We start from the raw sequence: 17,627 nt of genomic DNA, 5'->3' as shown, positions 1-17,627 counted from the left end.
TGAAGTTTTTATTACTGCCAAATGTAATACAAATTCAAATTTTATACATTTGTATTTAGTATATTAAGTAGTATTTAATATTAAGTAGTATTTAATATAAGTAGTTAGATACATGTAATAACAAAACATTTGTATTGCAAATAGTTGGATGATAACATGCAGGAAATATTCTGATATTTACTTGATATCTGTAAATCTGATTTTTTATATATATATATATATATATTTTATATATATATATATATATATATATATATATATATATATATATATATATATATATATATATATATATATATATATATATATATATATATTGTTTATCATACTAACATCCCCTCAGCCACTCTTATGTTCATCACTAAGCAGGACACTTGCTTACATTTACCTTGTCAAAATAATAGCTATTTATTTATTTACAGTCAGAGTCAGACACAAATCCAAAAAAACCTGCCATTGTACGGCGTCGCTCAAAACGGGTCGACTCTCTCCGTCCACATTACAAGAACATCATCACTCGTACATTCCGATTTGACACAACCATAGGTGATGTCAAACTCCTGGTGCATGAATACATGGGAGAAAGCATGTTTGCCTTTGACATCCCAATACAACTTCTGTAAGTAGATCTGGATTCATCAAATTTTCATTACTACTGAAGAAATCTTAAAATCTGTGTCGGTAAATAAGTTCTTTATTTATTTACAAAATAAAATACTTAAGGAATAGGGCACAGGGACTTAAAAAATGACTTCAACATATCCATGGTATTCAAGATATTGGAGTTCAAGATACCAAAGTTCAACTGTATTTCAATTATATTTCAATCTCAATTTTTAAACCAGGTATTTCAATTATAAGAAACCATTATTTTTTGACAGGAAATTATGGATTGAGGAAGAGAACCATGTTTTGTCCCAGCTTCAGGATATAGGTCAGGTGTGTATACTCTATATACCACATGCAGCTAGAAAGATTGTGCAGGCAGATTGTGTCAAAAATATTTTCTCTATGAGCAACAATTAAAATATTTATCATAAAGTTACATGATATATGAAAATTTGACATATGCTAGTTGAACTTTACGCTTGCACCAGAAACATGCACCGTTATGGGTTATAGTAATAACTAAAGGTAGTATCGGTACTTAGGAAGGACAACCCCAAACCCAAGTGGTAAATGTACTGGTCAAAAATTACATTATATGAATTAGATTGAATTATGTAGGTTATATATTTCTCTCACTAAATCATAACAGTGATTACTGAATGTGAAAATCAGACAGAAGTGCTTGAAGTATCAATTAAATAGTGTCAAAAACTATGATGATATCACAATTATATGTCCTACCAGCATTTTGGGTAATGATTGGTCAATGACGTGTGAGGTAAGATGATGTTATCATCATAAGTTTTTGTGATCAGACGTACTAGAAATATACATGTACGTGATGAAATCTTTGGCCTCTTTACCTTATATGAAGAGTAGTTGTTTAACCAGCAAGGTTACATTAGATTCAAATGTCATACAAGTTGAGCTTTAATATAATAGCTACCTATCACCAAAGGTGATAGCATGACATTGTTATCACATTGGGTACATGTTTCCTGATTCTAATGATATAGGCTATTCATTGTAGCTTCCACAGGAATATGAGAGTGAGCAGATCTCTATGATAACTGTATCAGCTGCCATTGTCTCCAAGTACACTGACTCGCTCAACAGACTGAGCAGTTACCAAGGTGCCCCTTGAATAACCTTGTAGTCTAACCTCCTCTGAGTATAACTTCCTCAATTGTTCCCTCTCCTTAACATATTACTTCCCGAGGAATGTTAACTTCACATTAATCATTACTAGAACTGGCGAATGGTTGTGACCTAAAGTTTAATGCTCTGTAACCATCTTTAGTGTATTACATAACCAGAATGTCTCTTTGCTAGAAGTTATATCAGTATTACAATATTTGTCATTAATATTAGTTGGCTTGTTGGTAGCATTGAACATTATGGGATGGCATATTGTGGTTTGTTAACATAGTTCATACTAGTATTTGAGGCAGGTTAACTGACAGGAGGTTTATATATAATCTCTCAGGTTAGCTTTCTTCCCCCAGGTTAGCTATGTGCCAGTTTGAATGGACCCAAAGGTTTTGAGAGAAAAAATTGTTGCAAAAAACAAAATTTACACCATTTGAGGAAAGTTATTCCACTACAGTTGTTCCAACAATATTTTTAAAAAATTGTATAGATAGAAAGTATAGTTATTATAAATAATCTTATGTATTGCACATTTTAGAAATGTAGAATTAAATTGGACCTGTAAAATTCTTGTGATTTCTAGTTGTGTACAGTTTATTATCTGTTGTGTGTATAGATGTTTGGCCACACCCGATTACGAGCCTTGCAAGACAGATTGGACTATTGTATGAGCATGATAACATTGTATCAACAGCATCTCACATGCCTTAAATCCAAAGGTGACAGTCTTTCTCTGCTAACCTATTAACTTAATCAATGTAGCCTAGCTAATCAATGATATTTAGCTGGTATCCTTCATACAGTATGACATTTATCAATATTTAACAGAGTATTATTTGAAGTGAAATGGAAACCTTCCTTATAGTCTGTATTCTGTAAAATGGAAGTAACTTGTAATGAAGAACATCTTAGACTAGTATTTTTGAAGTTAGTTCAAAGTAAAAAAAAAATATACTTTTTTTTTTCTAAAAATAGGCTGTCTCCAAAATATTTACCATTTAATAATTCTTTATGTTGAAAAAAAAATCACTTATTATCTTCAACAAAAGATGTAGAGGTCGAGATGAGTTATGTTTTCCAATACCTCCAACTTTGATGTCAGCCTCCCAATTTTTAAAAGTTTTAGGTCTGGAGCAACTCCATTGCTAAGTACATATAACTACAAGTCCTATAGTCACAAACTAACAATGATGATGCATCTAGGGATGTATACCACTAGACTTGCTTCAGATGCTGGATATGATCCACATTTTTCAGATGAGACCAGGTTAAAGTTTTGGGGCAGGTCAATTCTCAAGTAACTATGAGGCCTGTTATGACTGAATTTGCATGAGTGATGAGTGACCAGATTAAAGATTTTGGAGCTGGTCTGTTCCCAATTAACTATAAGTCCAAACCTGAATCAAGCTTGAATGAGTTGCACACACCACCAGGCTTGCTTCTGATCTGTATCAGATCTATATATTCTGGATGAGTGACCAGTTTAAAGTTTTTGGAGCAGATCCATGCCCAAGTAACTATAAGCCATAAGTTACTTAACTTGCATGGATCAAGCCTAGTGGGGTTCGCCTAGGGATGCACACTACCAGAACATTTGTTTGATATGAGGCAGTTTGCTTTAACCCATACATTAATTTTTATTATGTCTGTTATACCCTATATAACCAAATTAAGGGAATATTAAAAAAAGTTTTCAGTTTGAATTTGTATATCATAATTAATTTTTAATATGAAAAATGTGAAATTATTCCTATGCTTACAATAATACAATTTAAATAGAATTACAATTTTATAATATGTAACTTGTAAACACGAATACTCGAAAAAAAATTTTTTTTTATCTTTTTACAGTTAAAGAAAAATGCTAGGATTTATATCAAGTATTCTTTACTAGAATAAAGTTAAGTCATTCTTAAAGATTGAAATGTATACATTTTATATACTAGGACCATGCTTTAAAGCTAGCACTATGAAAGGCGATAAAGACCTGGAGTTCATTCCCTTGAATCTCCATCTTCAAAGAATGACAGTGATCAATGAAGAAAAGAATACCAGTAAGATTTTTTTTCATTTTCCAAAACTCACCCATTATTATTTAATGTGTACTTTAAAATTTGTCATTTTTAGCTCTACTGGTCAGAGACCAGCAGAGCTTATGCCATAGTAAGGTGTCCATCGTTCATCCGTCTGTCTGTCCGTCCGTCTGTAAACAATTTTTCAAAACGCTACTCCTCCTACAGTTTTGATCCAATTTCAATAAAACTTGGCATATAAGTAGACTACACTAAGATACATAATTCTGCGTTTCAGTTTTTATTTTTGATCAACAGTGTTGCCATGGTTACTAAAAATAGAAATTTCTCTGCAATACTTTCAAAATGCTACTCTTCCTACAGTTTTGGTCTGATTTAAGTATAACTTCGCACACAAGTAGACTACACTAAGATACATAATTCTGTTCATCATTTTTTTTCTATTTTGATGAATGGTGTTGCCATGGTTACTAAAAATAGAAATTTCCTTGAGATACTTTCAAAATGCTACTCCACCTACAGTTTTGATCTGATTTCAGTATAACTTGGCACACAAATAGACTACACTAAGGTTCATAATTCTATTTATTGGTTTTTGATTTCGATGAATGGTGTTTGCCATGGTTACTAAAAATAGAAATTTCTGTAAAATTCTTTCAAAATGCTACTCTTCCTACAGTTTTGGTCTAATTTCAGTTTAACTTGGCACACAAGTAGACTACGCTAAGATACATAATTGTCTTTATTGCTTTTTGATTTTGTTGAATGATGTTGCCATGGTTACTAAAATCAAAATTTCTATAAAATTCTTTCAAAAGGCTACTCCTCCTACAGTGTTAGTATGATTGCAATAAATCTTGCCACAAAAAGTGACTAAACCAAGGATCATTATTCTATTTATTGCTGTTGCAAAGTTTCAAGTCCAAGCGCTACTTTTATCTTCCTTCGTTATAAGTACAAACCAGTAGAGCTACAGTCTCATCAGAGACTTCTGGTTATGTTTACTTTGTAGGGATGGCAAACGAATACAGAATTGCTAATTGGTTAACTGCAAGATGTTCAGACCGATTAATCATATCAAAAATGCACATTTACTTGTCTTTTTGAATAGCTACATTCTGTTTATCTTGATCAGAAAACTTCATATATATTCTTTTTTTATTTCAATAGACAAGGAAAATTGATAATTTTCCAGAGCAGATGTCACATAAGTTCATTACATGTAAGCATTGTCACCATAATCGGAACCAAGTCTGAACTATATCACTTAATTTACAGTGTTTGTTTAATAAATATAATTTGTAGGTAACTGCAAAAGATACATGTACTGATTAACAGTTCTCAAATGCTCAACAGTGATTAAATTAATGAATTTAAAGAAAATTGTGTTCAAATTTACATTTATTACATTTTCAATAGTGAAATACTGTGATTTATTTATTGAATAAAAGTGATACACTGTATTCTGTTACAGTGTGAAAGGATATCAAAGTAAGTAAAAATGATTTTTGGTCTCTCATAAGACAGATAGTTACTAAACCATCTTGATACAGACTAAAACTGTAAATTTGTAAGAAACATAAAATTCAATGTTTTTTAGTTGGATATGGAATTTATTTCACTCATGAGACAGGATTTTTTATATTTTCATGAGTGCGAAGCATGAGTGAAAAATATTAAAAAAAAAAAATCCTGTCTCACGAGTGAAATAAATTCCATATCCAATTACAAAACATTGAATATCCTTTATATAAATTTTTTTGACTTACAGATTTTCTAACTGATTACCATCATTCTAAACCAAGGAATCAGTTGACCAGTTACGAATTGCCATCCCTAGTACTTTGTCATTATTTTATGTGTACTCTTATTTCATTCGTACTCTCATTGTTTCATGTATAGCTCATCATAAAAATAATGAATGTTACAGACTGAATTACTTACTGGATTTTTCAGTAAAAATGTACTTCTAAGAAAATTGTAAAATATTTTCTGCTTTTCACAAACAGCTGGTTGGTATGATGTCATCACCGTTGGGGCTTTCACGGCTTATGCCCAGAAATATAAACATGGAGGTCTAAGTCGTCTGCTAGCTCAGCTACAGGAGTCCCACTCCACAGAGAACAACACAGTGACAAATCTCTCTGTGGCTTGTGATCTAGTGAACCATATATACGACCTCAAAATGAGCATATCTAAAGACTGTGATTGTTTGTGTAAAGTGGCGGTGAATGGAACGGCAGAGGATCTGACAACAGTGGCAGATTCTCTACAGAGAAAGGTAGCCATTGCAATCTAAAGTCACAGGACTTTAATCCATTTATCTCTCACTGAGATTAGCTTTTGCTAGTTATGTGAAGATTGAGAAATAGCTTAAGTTTGTTGCTCAAACGAATTCATCAATAATACATCTTGAAAGAAGAGAAAACTTTAGACTAAAAGTTGTGGAAGAAAACCATTGTATTGATGTTTTAAATGACAAAATTCTCGTATGAAAGCAGCCACTAAAGAAAGCTGGTATACAGTATGTTATTGTCACAAGACAAAATATTTAATATAAATGTATTAGTGGTGTCGTATTGTATGAAGGTGGTGAATGCAATATTCTAGTTTATTTTTTGATGATTCAGTATTGATTCTTATCAACCTTCATTAAAGAAGCAAGTCAAAAATTTTTATTCCAAAATATAATTCACCAAAATTACAGATTAGAAAACTGGTAGAGAAATGTGAGACGCCATTAGTTCAGAACACGGCAGATGAATACAACAGAATTAAAATGGAGATGTCCCAGGATTCCGAACAGTCTAATTCAGGGGGCACAACTAAGGACAGTATGTCTAATGGGGGCATCAAGCCAGGCAACAACTGGAAGTGGTCAGGAACAGACTTTGTCAAGAGCGCCACTGCAGAACCCTGGGTAATTTTTAACTTAAATACTGGCTGTAATATTTTGTTTTGCAAAACTTGTCTTGTAAAATCAGACAACTATAGGTAAGACACTGCAGTCAAAATTTGCTACCTGGAACTCCATGTGATGGAGACACTGCTAGTACTTCAAGGGTTTGCAATATTGATGAGGTTAAAATGCAGAAAAATCTGTTGGGACTTTCAACTCACTTAGACATATCCAGGGTAAATGAGAAATTGAGGTTCAAGATAATGAAGTTCAACTGTATTTTCTAATTTAAAAAATTTTACTCAAATCATAAGATTTGTTATATGTCATACATGTTCAAGAATTATGGAATACATGAACAAATTGATTTGAAATGAAACTGCATACTGGGAGGTTTTCCCCCAACCTCACCCCCATTTACGTTTCACTTTTGTCTAGAATTCACACATAACATACGTAACTGTTTATTAATAGGAGTATTAATTTTCAGTGTAGTTTTTCAATGTAGGCACTTGGATGAAATGAGGAATTATGTGATGAGTACTGTTGAATATTTATAGAATTAGTACTGATGTATATGAATAGAATCAGTACTGTTGTATATTTATAGACAGGAGTACTGTGGTTTGTAATACTTTGATTTCACCTCAGGAAATGACCCGACTGAACACCGAGGCCGCTGCTATGTGTTTGATCTCAATAATTGATGACCTTGTGCTCAATCAGAGTGAGTCTGTAGACAGGACCAAATGGCTGGATGAAATCAGTCCTGCTGTTATCAAGCTCAAGAGCTTCTTGGAAATTGTCTACCAGAAAATTCTCTTAATTGTTATGTTCCTACACATACAGGTATCATTTTTGTTTGTTTTTAGCTCTACTGGTCAGAGACCAGAAGAGCTTATGTGATAGTAAGGTGTCCGTCGGCCGGCCGTCTGTCTGTCTAGCTCAAAACGCTACTCCTCCTACAGTTTTAGTCTGATTTCAATATAACTTGACACACAAGTAGACTACACTAAGATACATAATTCTGAATATCGGTTTTTGATTTCGATAAACTGTGTTGCCATGGTTACTAAAAATAGAGATTTCTAGGAAGTGCTTTCAATTTTTTGATTTCTATGAAAGGTGTAGCCATGGCTACTAAAAATAGAAATTTCCTTGAAATACTTTCAAAACGCTACTCCTCTTACAGTTTTGATCTGATTTCATTATAACTTGGCACACAAGTAGACTAAATTATGATACATAATTCTATAAATCGATTTTGATTTCGATGAACGATGTTGCCATGGTTACTAAAAATAGAAATTTCTGTGAAACTCTTTTAAAACCCTACTCCTCCTACAGTTTTGGTCTGATTTTAGCATAACTTGGCACACAAGTAGACTATACTAAGATAGATAATTCTGTCTATCAGTTTTTGATTTCGATGAACGGTGTTGCCATTGTTACTAAAAATAGAAATTTCCTTGAAATACTTTCAAAATGCTACTCCTCCTACAGTTTTGATCTGATTTCAGTATAACTTGGTACACAAGTGGACTACACTAAGATTCAAAATTGCCTTTATTGTTTTTTGATTTTGTTGAATGGTGTTGTCATGATTACTAAAATTGAAATTTCTGTAAAATTCTTTCAAAAGGCTACTTCTCCTACAGATTTAGTCTGATTGCAGTAAATCTTAATAATACAAAAATTTCAATAAAACAAAAAGAGACTACTCCAAGGATTATTATTCTATGTATTGCTGTTGCAAAGTTTCAAGTCCAAGTGCTACTTTTAAGTACAAACCAGTAGAGCTACAGTCTCGTCAGAGACTTCTGGTTGTTTTTAAAGTAAAATTGTTTCATGCACAGTGCACAATCTTATGAATTTTTTTACTCATCTTTTTTGAGTATGTCTGTTCTCTGCTCATAAATAACAATGCTTTTAAAATGCTTTTAAACTTTTCAGGAAAACCGTGGAAATTCCAGGTTGATGCACATTGTGAGATATCGGAGGGATGTGTGCTTTTCTCATGCTGTATGTATTTTATATTTTAGCTTTTACTGTACCAATTTTTTGCAGAAAATGAGACAACACTGCAGAGGAAAATCAGCACATGATATTAAGTTAGCACTGGTTTTTATTTGTAGTTGACAACACTTGTCAGTGGCTTTGTTACTAAGGTAACCACTTGTATCTCCAATGAGGACTTTCTGAGACAGATACAGGAAGTAGGAGTGTTTTGTCAGTTTGAAGGATTACTCAGTTGCTATGGAGATGAGATGGGGATGATAGAGGACTTCTGTGTGGCAGTAGATGATTTGAAGTTCGTCACTTTCCAGTTTGTCAAATCTGATGACCCTAGTGCTTCACCCACAGTCTTTCAGGATGGGTAAATTATTCTTGACATTTCTCCAAAATTACATACAAAAAGAAGTTTTTGTTACAAAGGATTGGCACAGCATAGAAAACTCCATGAAACTTATTATAATATCCCAAGAGTTGTCCATAACAATTCAAATAGCTCTTGATGAAGAGTTATGTTTTGAAACAGTGGTTATATTTTTCAAATGTCATTTTTTCCTTCCACCCCCATCAGAGGTATATTCTTCAAATTCTCTGGTCATCAAGAGGATAAACACCAAATATAAAAAATCTCTATAACAAGAAAGATATTGTTAAATCACTTATTTTCACGGAGTCAATTTTTTGTGGTAAGACAAAAATATATTGGTTCTTGGGGATTAGATTTCGTGGTTGAAGAATTTTTAAGCTGTTATATACTAGTATTTTAAATTTTTACATTTTGTGGAGGACATGAATTTACGCGTGTCTTTTCATACCAAGAAAACAATGAGAATTAACCAAAATGAAAATTAGTGTTTTCACAGTACCTCATTTCAAGCAATTTTTTGCACAATGTTGTGTTCAGAAATTATAGATGCAGATCAAGCTCGTCCCGTCACCATTTCTACATACTCTAAACATGGCTATACTGTAGGGTTCAAATTTGAAAATTTCTTATCTTTAGAAATTAGGTCAGTAGAAATTTTGAAGGTCGATTTTTATTTTATATAAACATTGCTCCATAATAAGAATGAGATCAGTGTCTCCACTTTGTTAAAGTTTCCACCTTAAAAGTAATAAATCCACTGGTAACAACATCATTTGCACTTTGCATTGATACATACTGTAGAAGCACAAAATTTCGTGGGGAAAAAATTTTGTTGATTTGTCATCTAAAAGGCTTCGTGGGCATTAAATTTTGTTGTTTTGAAAGTAACTCTATTCAATATATACATGAAGGCATAAGAAATTTCATATGGGATTTATGATAATTGTTAAAAAAGAAATAAACTACATTTAACCCCCAACAAATATTTCTGCTTTAACAGTATCAAAAATATCAGAAACAAACTTGAAAGATATAATAAATATTGACCACTTTAAAATATATGCCTTTTTCAGCCATTTCAAGAGTGGTGCTTATGGAGATTTTCATAGGTAATGCTTAAATTTATAAAATTTTATTTTGATAAAAAATTTTGTGAGAATTTCTGAAATAAGCTCAGTATCACCATTAATTTTTATTAAATGCCCCCAAGACTTTTTCCTTCATAATTTAAAATTTTGGCTGAAATTTAATTCCACTAATTTTTACTTCATAGATTCAGCATTTTTGATAAATTGTAGTAACAAAGCAATCAAAATATTTAAAGAATCTAAAAAAAAAATGGTGTATACTGATGGAAGATGTATCCCCCTCTGAATTGTAAACTTTGATTTCCAGACACTGTGTCAGTGTTAACATTCCTCTACAAGACGAGATGTTTGACAAACTGCCAGTTGAGTTACAGAGAGGAGAGAAGGTGTCTGTCACTCCTGTTGTCTTCAACATTGGTATTAATGAGCAGGCCTCATTAGCAGACAAGTAAGAACTCAGAAACTCAATATCACATCAATGAGCAGGCCTCATTAACAGACAAGTAAGAACTCAGAAACTCAATATCACATCAATGAGCAGGCCTCATTAACTGACAAGTAAGAACTCAGAAACTCAATATCACATCAATGAGCAGGCCTCATTAGCAGACAAGTAAGAACTCAGAAACTCAATATCACATCAATGAGCAGGCCTCATTAACAGACAAGTAAGAACTCAGAAACTCAATATCACATCAATGAGCAGGCCTCATTAGCAGACAAGTAAGAACTCAGAAATTCAATATCACATCAATGAGCAGGCCTCATTAACAGACAAGTAAGAACTCAGAAACTCAATATCACATCAATGAGCAGGCCTCACAATCAAACACATGAACTCAGACACTCTGTTATATCAATGAGCAGGTCTCACTAGGTGACAATTAAGAACTAAAAAACTATATTAAAATATAATTATGTAGACACTCTACATGTATGTTACATCAATGGGCAGGCTTCACTAGCAGACATGTAAGAACTCAGAAATTCTATGTTACATCAATGGATAGACTTTACAAGGTAACAAGTCAGAACTCAGAAACTCAATGTTACATCAATGGGCAGGCATTACTAGCTGACAGCAACTCAACTACTGCTACACAGACATTCTACATGTATGTATCATCACTAAGTAAACCTCAATAGCAGAAACTGTATTTTGCATCAATGGATAGGCCTTGCTAGCTTACAAGTAAGAATTCAGAAACTTTTTTACATCACTGGGCTAGCTGATACTCTAGGTTAAATCAATGGGCAGGCGCCTTACTAGGTGACAGGTAAGAATTCAGAAACTCTGTTACATCACTGGGCTAGCTGATACTCTAGGTTAAATCAATGGGCAGGCCTTACTAGGTGACAGGTAAGAATTCAGAAAACTCTGTTACATCACTAGGCTAGCTGATACTCTAGGTTAAATCAGTGGCAGGCCTTACTAGGTGACAGGTAAGAATTCAGAAACTCTGTTTCTGTACATCAATAGACAGGTCCCACAAAAGTTAAAAGAACTCTTTGTAACAATATGAAGCAACTCTCATCAATAGATAAATTAAAGCCAGTCAGTCTTGTTATATCAATGAATGATTCCTTATCAGTAGATACTGTACTTGAAGATCATAAACCTATGAAACATTCAAAATTTATTCATTTTTATTTATATACATGTACAATTTTTATCCAAATGTGAAATTTTTTATTGCTTACTTTCAGAATTGGTGATACATCACTGCAAGAGAGAATCAATGTTGAAAATGTTACCAAAGTAAATGCCTATTTAGACAGCTGTGAGAAGAAGCTTGGGAGTTTAGGTAATTTTCTTTTTTTACACATACAAAATCTTTTCCATTTCTAGGAAAAATTTTGTGGATGTAATTTTTGTGCATTGTGTTTACCAAACCTTTCATTTGTGAGCATAAATAATTGTTCATTTGTGTAATGGGTGAATTAAAAAAAAATGACCAAACGCATATTTATCAACCCACACTAAAAATACTTGCAATGAAAATAGATTTCTATGTCTCAGCATATGTCTTTAGATAGTGTCTAAATACCTGCCAAATATCTCGTTGATATCTCAATTAACAAAAAAGTTATGCCCAAAAATGATGCTAAAATTGTCAGGAGTGCAACACCTTTTTGTGACATTTTGAAATTTCAGTATTTTTTGGAGATCTGTGAAATAAAAAATAATGCTTCATGTTGAAAATAAAGACTTTCCTGATAATATTCAAAGTATTGAGCTTTAAATGTGGACTGTCATAACTTTTGTTTACTCAAGTTGTGGTCGTGGCTGATGTTTAAAAAATGTTATACCATGTCAGGAGTGCAACAGAAAAAATGTAGTGTTGCCAAAAAAACATCAATTGTAAAATTCTGATAGAAAATTAAGACAAAAAAGAATTTTGGAAGTGTAAAATAATAACTGATATACATTTTAAAACTTAAAAATGTTATATAAATCACAAGCAGCATTAATGAGAGTCAAGTATATGTGCATACCCAAAAATGTCAGGAGTGCAACATTTGATGTTTTGCTCCCAAGCATGAAAAAACTATTATCATTATATGATTTTCTGATTTTTATTTTGGAAAATAAAGACACTAAGAACATTTTTACCAAATAGATTTATCAATTACAGGATCTGTCTGTGCTTCAGATCCATATTTCTATGGTCAAGAGTGCAATGCATTTTTTTAAAGATTCAAGTTGTGTGACGAAAACACTTCTATTCATGCTTAGAAGTATTCATTAATTAATAATGATCTTTTTGTATAATTTAATGCTAAATTATTGACAGTTTTATTATTAAAATCCTTCCTTTTTCAGTTTTATCAATTCAGATGTGTTTTTGTCTTTTTTGTGATTTTTTTAATGAACGTTAAAAATAAACACACTAAAACATTGTCATTAAATTCAAGTAATTCCTCCTCAACTTCACTGAAACAACAGAACAAGTTCTTATGTAATTTTCACTTCACAATTCTACTTTAAAGGCACCAATGCTTTTGGTCAGGAGTGCAACAAATATGTTAGAATTATAAATCATCCAATAAGAATAAAAATAAAGAAAAAATGACGAGTAGAATTTTTCTGGTGGGTTACTGTGTTTGTCTTCTAAAGGAAAATATGCTTTAAAATATTTTTTATCTTCTAAATATACATTTAAGCTAGTTTTTTGGGCATAAAATAGGATATAATTCCAGATAAAATGTGAATTTTAAATACTTTCATCTGTTTAATTATGAAGTATTGGACTATAAGTATTACACAATTTCATTACCACTTGATGTTGCCAACACTTTATGAATTTTTGTGTTCTATGGTTTTAATTTTAAACTTTATTGCAGTCAGGAGTGCAACAAAACTGGTGCATAATTACCAATGCTTTTGAACTATCTTTACTAAAAAATAAGTTGAAAAAAATGCTTGATACTATTTGATGTTCAAAACACTATGTCTATATCAACAAATTACAGAAAATTTACAGTCAATTCAGGGAATATTTTTCATCGTTTCACATATATTTTAAATACAATTTATATATATTACACTTTGCAAATAATCATGTTTTAAGGTCTTCAAAATATGAAAAACCTGCTGTGAACGATGAAAAATATCAACACGACAAATTGATTTACAAAGTAAGAATGGGTTATTGTGTGTTATAATTTTTAAAACAATGTTAAATAAAATACATATCAGATGTCAGGAGTGCAACACAATAATGTAACATAGGGACACTTCAAAATCTAGTATTTTTTGTAAGAGAAGTCGCATATAACAATTCTTTTTTGGCCTAGATTTAAAGAATTGACTTGAACGGACAAAAAAGTGAACTTTGGGGAATTTTATTGCTTCATATTTTTTTCATATTAAAATTTTTCAAACCAGAATTGAAAAAATAATGTAAAATAACAATCAAAAAGCCAATTTTTTGTCACATGTACAAGAGAAGATACTCATTCAAGGTATAGATTTAATCATTTATACCCCTTTTACCATTTTGAAGCATTAAAAACTATAATTTCTTGCGATTATGTATTTTAGAAAGTCTTTCAAGGTGTAATGATATTTTCTTTTTTCAAAAGAAATTTTACTAATAAAAATTCTGAAACTTTTTAATCCAATTGTCTATTCCATTGCCACTTCAGGATTTTAAACTAGAATGCATTATTTTGCAATATGATGATATAAGTGAAAAATATGTTATAAGTAGTTGAATTTTGCCAAAAAAATTCAGTTTGGTGGTCTTTTTTTTTTTAATTCACCCTAATGCTAAATATTTTTCATTTACATTTCACGTGGGTGTAATTTTGTGAATTTTCATTGATTTCAAAAATTAAAATGATTAATCCACATAAGCATAATTGTCATGTTCAAGGCAATTTTCTGAACCCGCTACCAGATTGAGTTCTGAAATATGTTATTTTTAATATTTCAGACAAAGGAAAATTAGGTCAAGGTACAATAAATGACTTGAGAAACAAACTGCATTACAATGTTAATTCCAAAAAGAGCAAAAATACAGATGTCCTGAAACTGGCTGCAGAGGTATTTATAGTATCTACATATTGTACCAACAGATTTCATTACAAGTAGTTTATTAAATGTTTAAAGATCTTATCCACACAGATTAGGACACATTCAATGATAGTCAAGACTTCTCTGGTGGTGTTGTCATATAAAAATAAGCCCAATCATGTTTGTAGAAAATTTCTGCTTGCACTGGTTCAAAGTTGAAATTTAGTCAACTTTGTGTTCTAACATTTGCTTTGTATGCACTGATCAACATTGTTGAAATTTAGGCAATTTTCCTGTGCTAACATTTGCCCTATTTGGAAATGTACAGCAAACATTACCATAATGATTTGACAGTTTGGTGTGACACAAGTATAAGCTTGTCATTGCCACTGAAAGTCCATACTGTGAATGAAATTGTAATACATGTATCATAAACAGATTACAGTAGAATTAGGGATCTGTATCATCACTCATTGTTTTCTCTGTTAACAGATCTGCAGGAAAATCAATGGGATACGTGTCATCAGTTGTAAGAGTGCTAAGGATAGAACCTCTATGAGTGTAACATTAGAGCAGGTGTACATACTTCAGCAGGAACATGACCTGGCATCACATGTGTTCTCCCAGTCCTTAGACTGTTTTAGAAGGTAATTAACTGGACATCCGACAGTGTAGAGGATTGAAGGCCATCATTTCTCTATCATTCATGTTTGAACTGGATGGTATAGAAGAATGAAAATCGCCATTTTAACTGGACAGTGTAGATTTGAAGGCCATCATTTTTCTATCATTCATATGTTAACTGGGCAGACGGTGTAGAAGAATGAAAGCCATCATTTTTTTATCATTCAAATTTTAACTGGGCAGTGTAGAATCATTTTTCTATCATTCACTTTATAACTGGACTGTGTAAAAGATTGAAGGCCATCATTTTTCTATCATTCACTTTTTAACTGGACAGTGTAGAAGATTGGAGGCCATCATTTTTCTATCATTCACTTTTTAACTGGACAGTGTAAAAGATTGAAGGCCATCATTTTTCTATCATTTATGTTTGAACTGGACAGTGTAGAAGATTGAAGGCCATCATTTTTCTATCATTCACTTTTGAATGATTTAATTTATTATCGTGGTGTGCAATACACATACAGCATCTAGATTTATTTTAACATACAATGAAAGATAGTATTGTGAAATCATACATTTAATTTCCATAACACATGCATTTTCTGATATTGACATATCCAGTTTGTTATTGATTTTTTTTTTTTTCAGTGAAGGAGTCAGGAGAGAAAACACATATAAAAACATTGGTTCTAGAAAATATGCCTTTAATAGTTTCCAACTTCTGTATGTTCCCAAACTCTATAGACCACCAAATGGGACTTATGGGAATGTTCAGGGATGATTCTTAAAGTCTGCTGACTTACATGTGTTATGTGTCATATCCTTATAGTCTTTGATGAGATACAAAATATCAGAATGCTCATTGTTAAGTGTGTGTATTGACTACGCACATGTACATGTCTGATTTGTTATACATTGTCAAGGAGTTTTCTCCACTTGTCCTAGTACATGGATCTGTATAAAGTGTGATTGTTATGTTTATTACCTCTTGTTAAAACTTGTTGTCTTTATAAAACATACACTATATGGAAAGAAAGTATATGTACATGTGCATTGTATGTCCTGTTAATTTTTACAAGTGATGAGACATTTACACAGACCAGTATGTCACATGAGGGCTATTTTTTATCCAGAAGATCATTACAAGTGCTTTGATCAGAGTAGGGAAGTATCTAATCAGATAAATAGCCTTACTGTGTACTTTGTTCTATAGGCATTATTTTGTACTCTTAACAATAGAATTGTCACCCAATACCTATATACATATAGAGTAATAACCTGATGAGTGTTTCTGTCATGTTCTTAACTGATAACTAGTCATTTGTGGGAAATTTCGTATAAATGAATCAATAGTCAATTACTTTTTTGCTCACCTTAGTAAAACATTTAAGAACAAACTTAGCGTTATTCAAAGTCAAAAGAAATCCCAGGTTTGAAAAGTGACCATCTTATTTAAATGATACAGCTCAGATGTTTTTAGTCTTGCATTTTTTTTTTATATGTAAGTTTAGAGCTTTGAGAACAAATAATTAAACAGGTTGTAATTTTCATATATTTTAAGTGATAAAGATCCTTCATAATTAAGCTTTCATGTTTTATTAATTTACAATGAATTCAATCATTTTAGAATTTCTAACAATAAAACTACTTTGTAACATTTATTACTTTGTAACATTTATTATTTTATAAGATTTACTTTAACTCTAGAATCAGCAAATAGAATTTCTGGAAGGATGAATTTTCATTATCTTTTTAAAATACATATGTAAATGAAATTCCTTACATTTTTTTTTCAAACAGGTTTAAGGTATACAAACAAATTAATATCAGTGGTGCTATTTATTAATACCTGAAATGATGAAAGATAATTAATTATGTGGAATTTCTTTTGATTACATTCTAACTGTATAACTGTTTTGTTATATGTTTGTGAGGAGATATGTATATTTGAAAATTAAGCTGTCAGATGTGATATATGTGCAATTACTTTTATAATAAATTGTTATCTGTTTTCCCTTGTTACTTGTATGAAAACTTTGCTGATACAGTTGAATTTAAAAGACACAGGCAATTTCCCTATTTGCCATTCAGTAATATTTATTCTATATACATGTATGGTATGAATTTATTTAAAACATACATAATTCCTATGTTCATTGAATATTCCTATGTTTTGCACCTTTTTAAAATTGCCCCCCCCCCTGAATATTTTTATTTCAAGATTTGTAATGTAACTTAAAGAAAATGCAATAGTTTAAATGGTTCTTTTGAAGAATAAATTTGCAATTATTTAAAAAAACAAAAAACAGAAGTCTCTGTCGAG

General features: G+C 31.5%; 1 protein-coding gene across 2 annotated transcripts in view; it reads left to right on the top strand.

Moving 5' to 3' along the window:
- Positions 1-16,932, top strand: part of LOC133173685 (inositol polyphosphate-4-phosphatase type I A-like) — a 41,015-nt gene extending 24,083 nt beyond the window's left edge. The window contains exons 11-25 of one of the 2 annotated variants that reach the window (XM_061308675.1): positions 423-619; positions 882-939; positions 2,375-2,477; positions 3,705-3,812; positions 5,801-6,072; positions 6,499-6,711; positions 7,342-7,539; positions 8,644-8,712; positions 8,826-9,067; positions 10,144-10,179; positions 10,466-10,606; positions 11,866-11,963; positions 14,598-14,707; positions 15,170-15,324; positions 15,953-16,932. In XM_061308675.1, coding sequence (XP_061164659.1) covers positions 423-619; positions 882-939; positions 2,375-2,477; positions 3,705-3,812; positions 5,801-6,072; positions 6,499-6,711; positions 7,342-7,539; positions 8,644-8,712; positions 8,826-9,067; positions 10,144-10,179; positions 10,466-10,606; positions 11,866-11,963; positions 14,598-14,707; positions 15,170-15,324; positions 15,953-16,085 — 2,133 coding nt within the window. In that variant the 3' untranslated portion in view covers positions 16,086-16,932. Of the gene's footprint in view, positions 1-422; positions 620-881; positions 940-1,639; positions 1,743-2,374; positions 2,478-3,704; positions 3,813-5,800; positions 6,073-6,498; positions 6,712-7,341; positions 7,540-8,643; positions 8,713-8,825; positions 9,068-10,143; positions 10,180-10,465; positions 10,607-11,865; positions 11,964-14,597; positions 14,708-15,169; positions 15,325-15,952 lie in introns of both variants that reach the window. The other variant, XM_061308676.1, reaches the window with a different exon arrangement.
- The last annotated feature ends 695 nt before the right edge of the window (positions 16,933-17,627 follow it).

This window comes from Saccostrea echinata, unplaced genomic scaffold (genome assembly GCF_033153115.1).
Source record: "Saccostrea echinata isolate AGI-Se365-2 ecotype Australia unplaced genomic scaffold, CSIRO_AGI_Sech_v1 ptg000056l, whole genome shotgun sequence".
NCBI lineage: Eukaryota > Metazoa > Mollusca > Bivalvia > Ostreida > Ostreidae > Saccostrea > Saccostrea echinata.
Note: the sequence above shows the minus strand (reverse complement) of the source record. Positions and strands in the feature narration are given on the sequence as shown.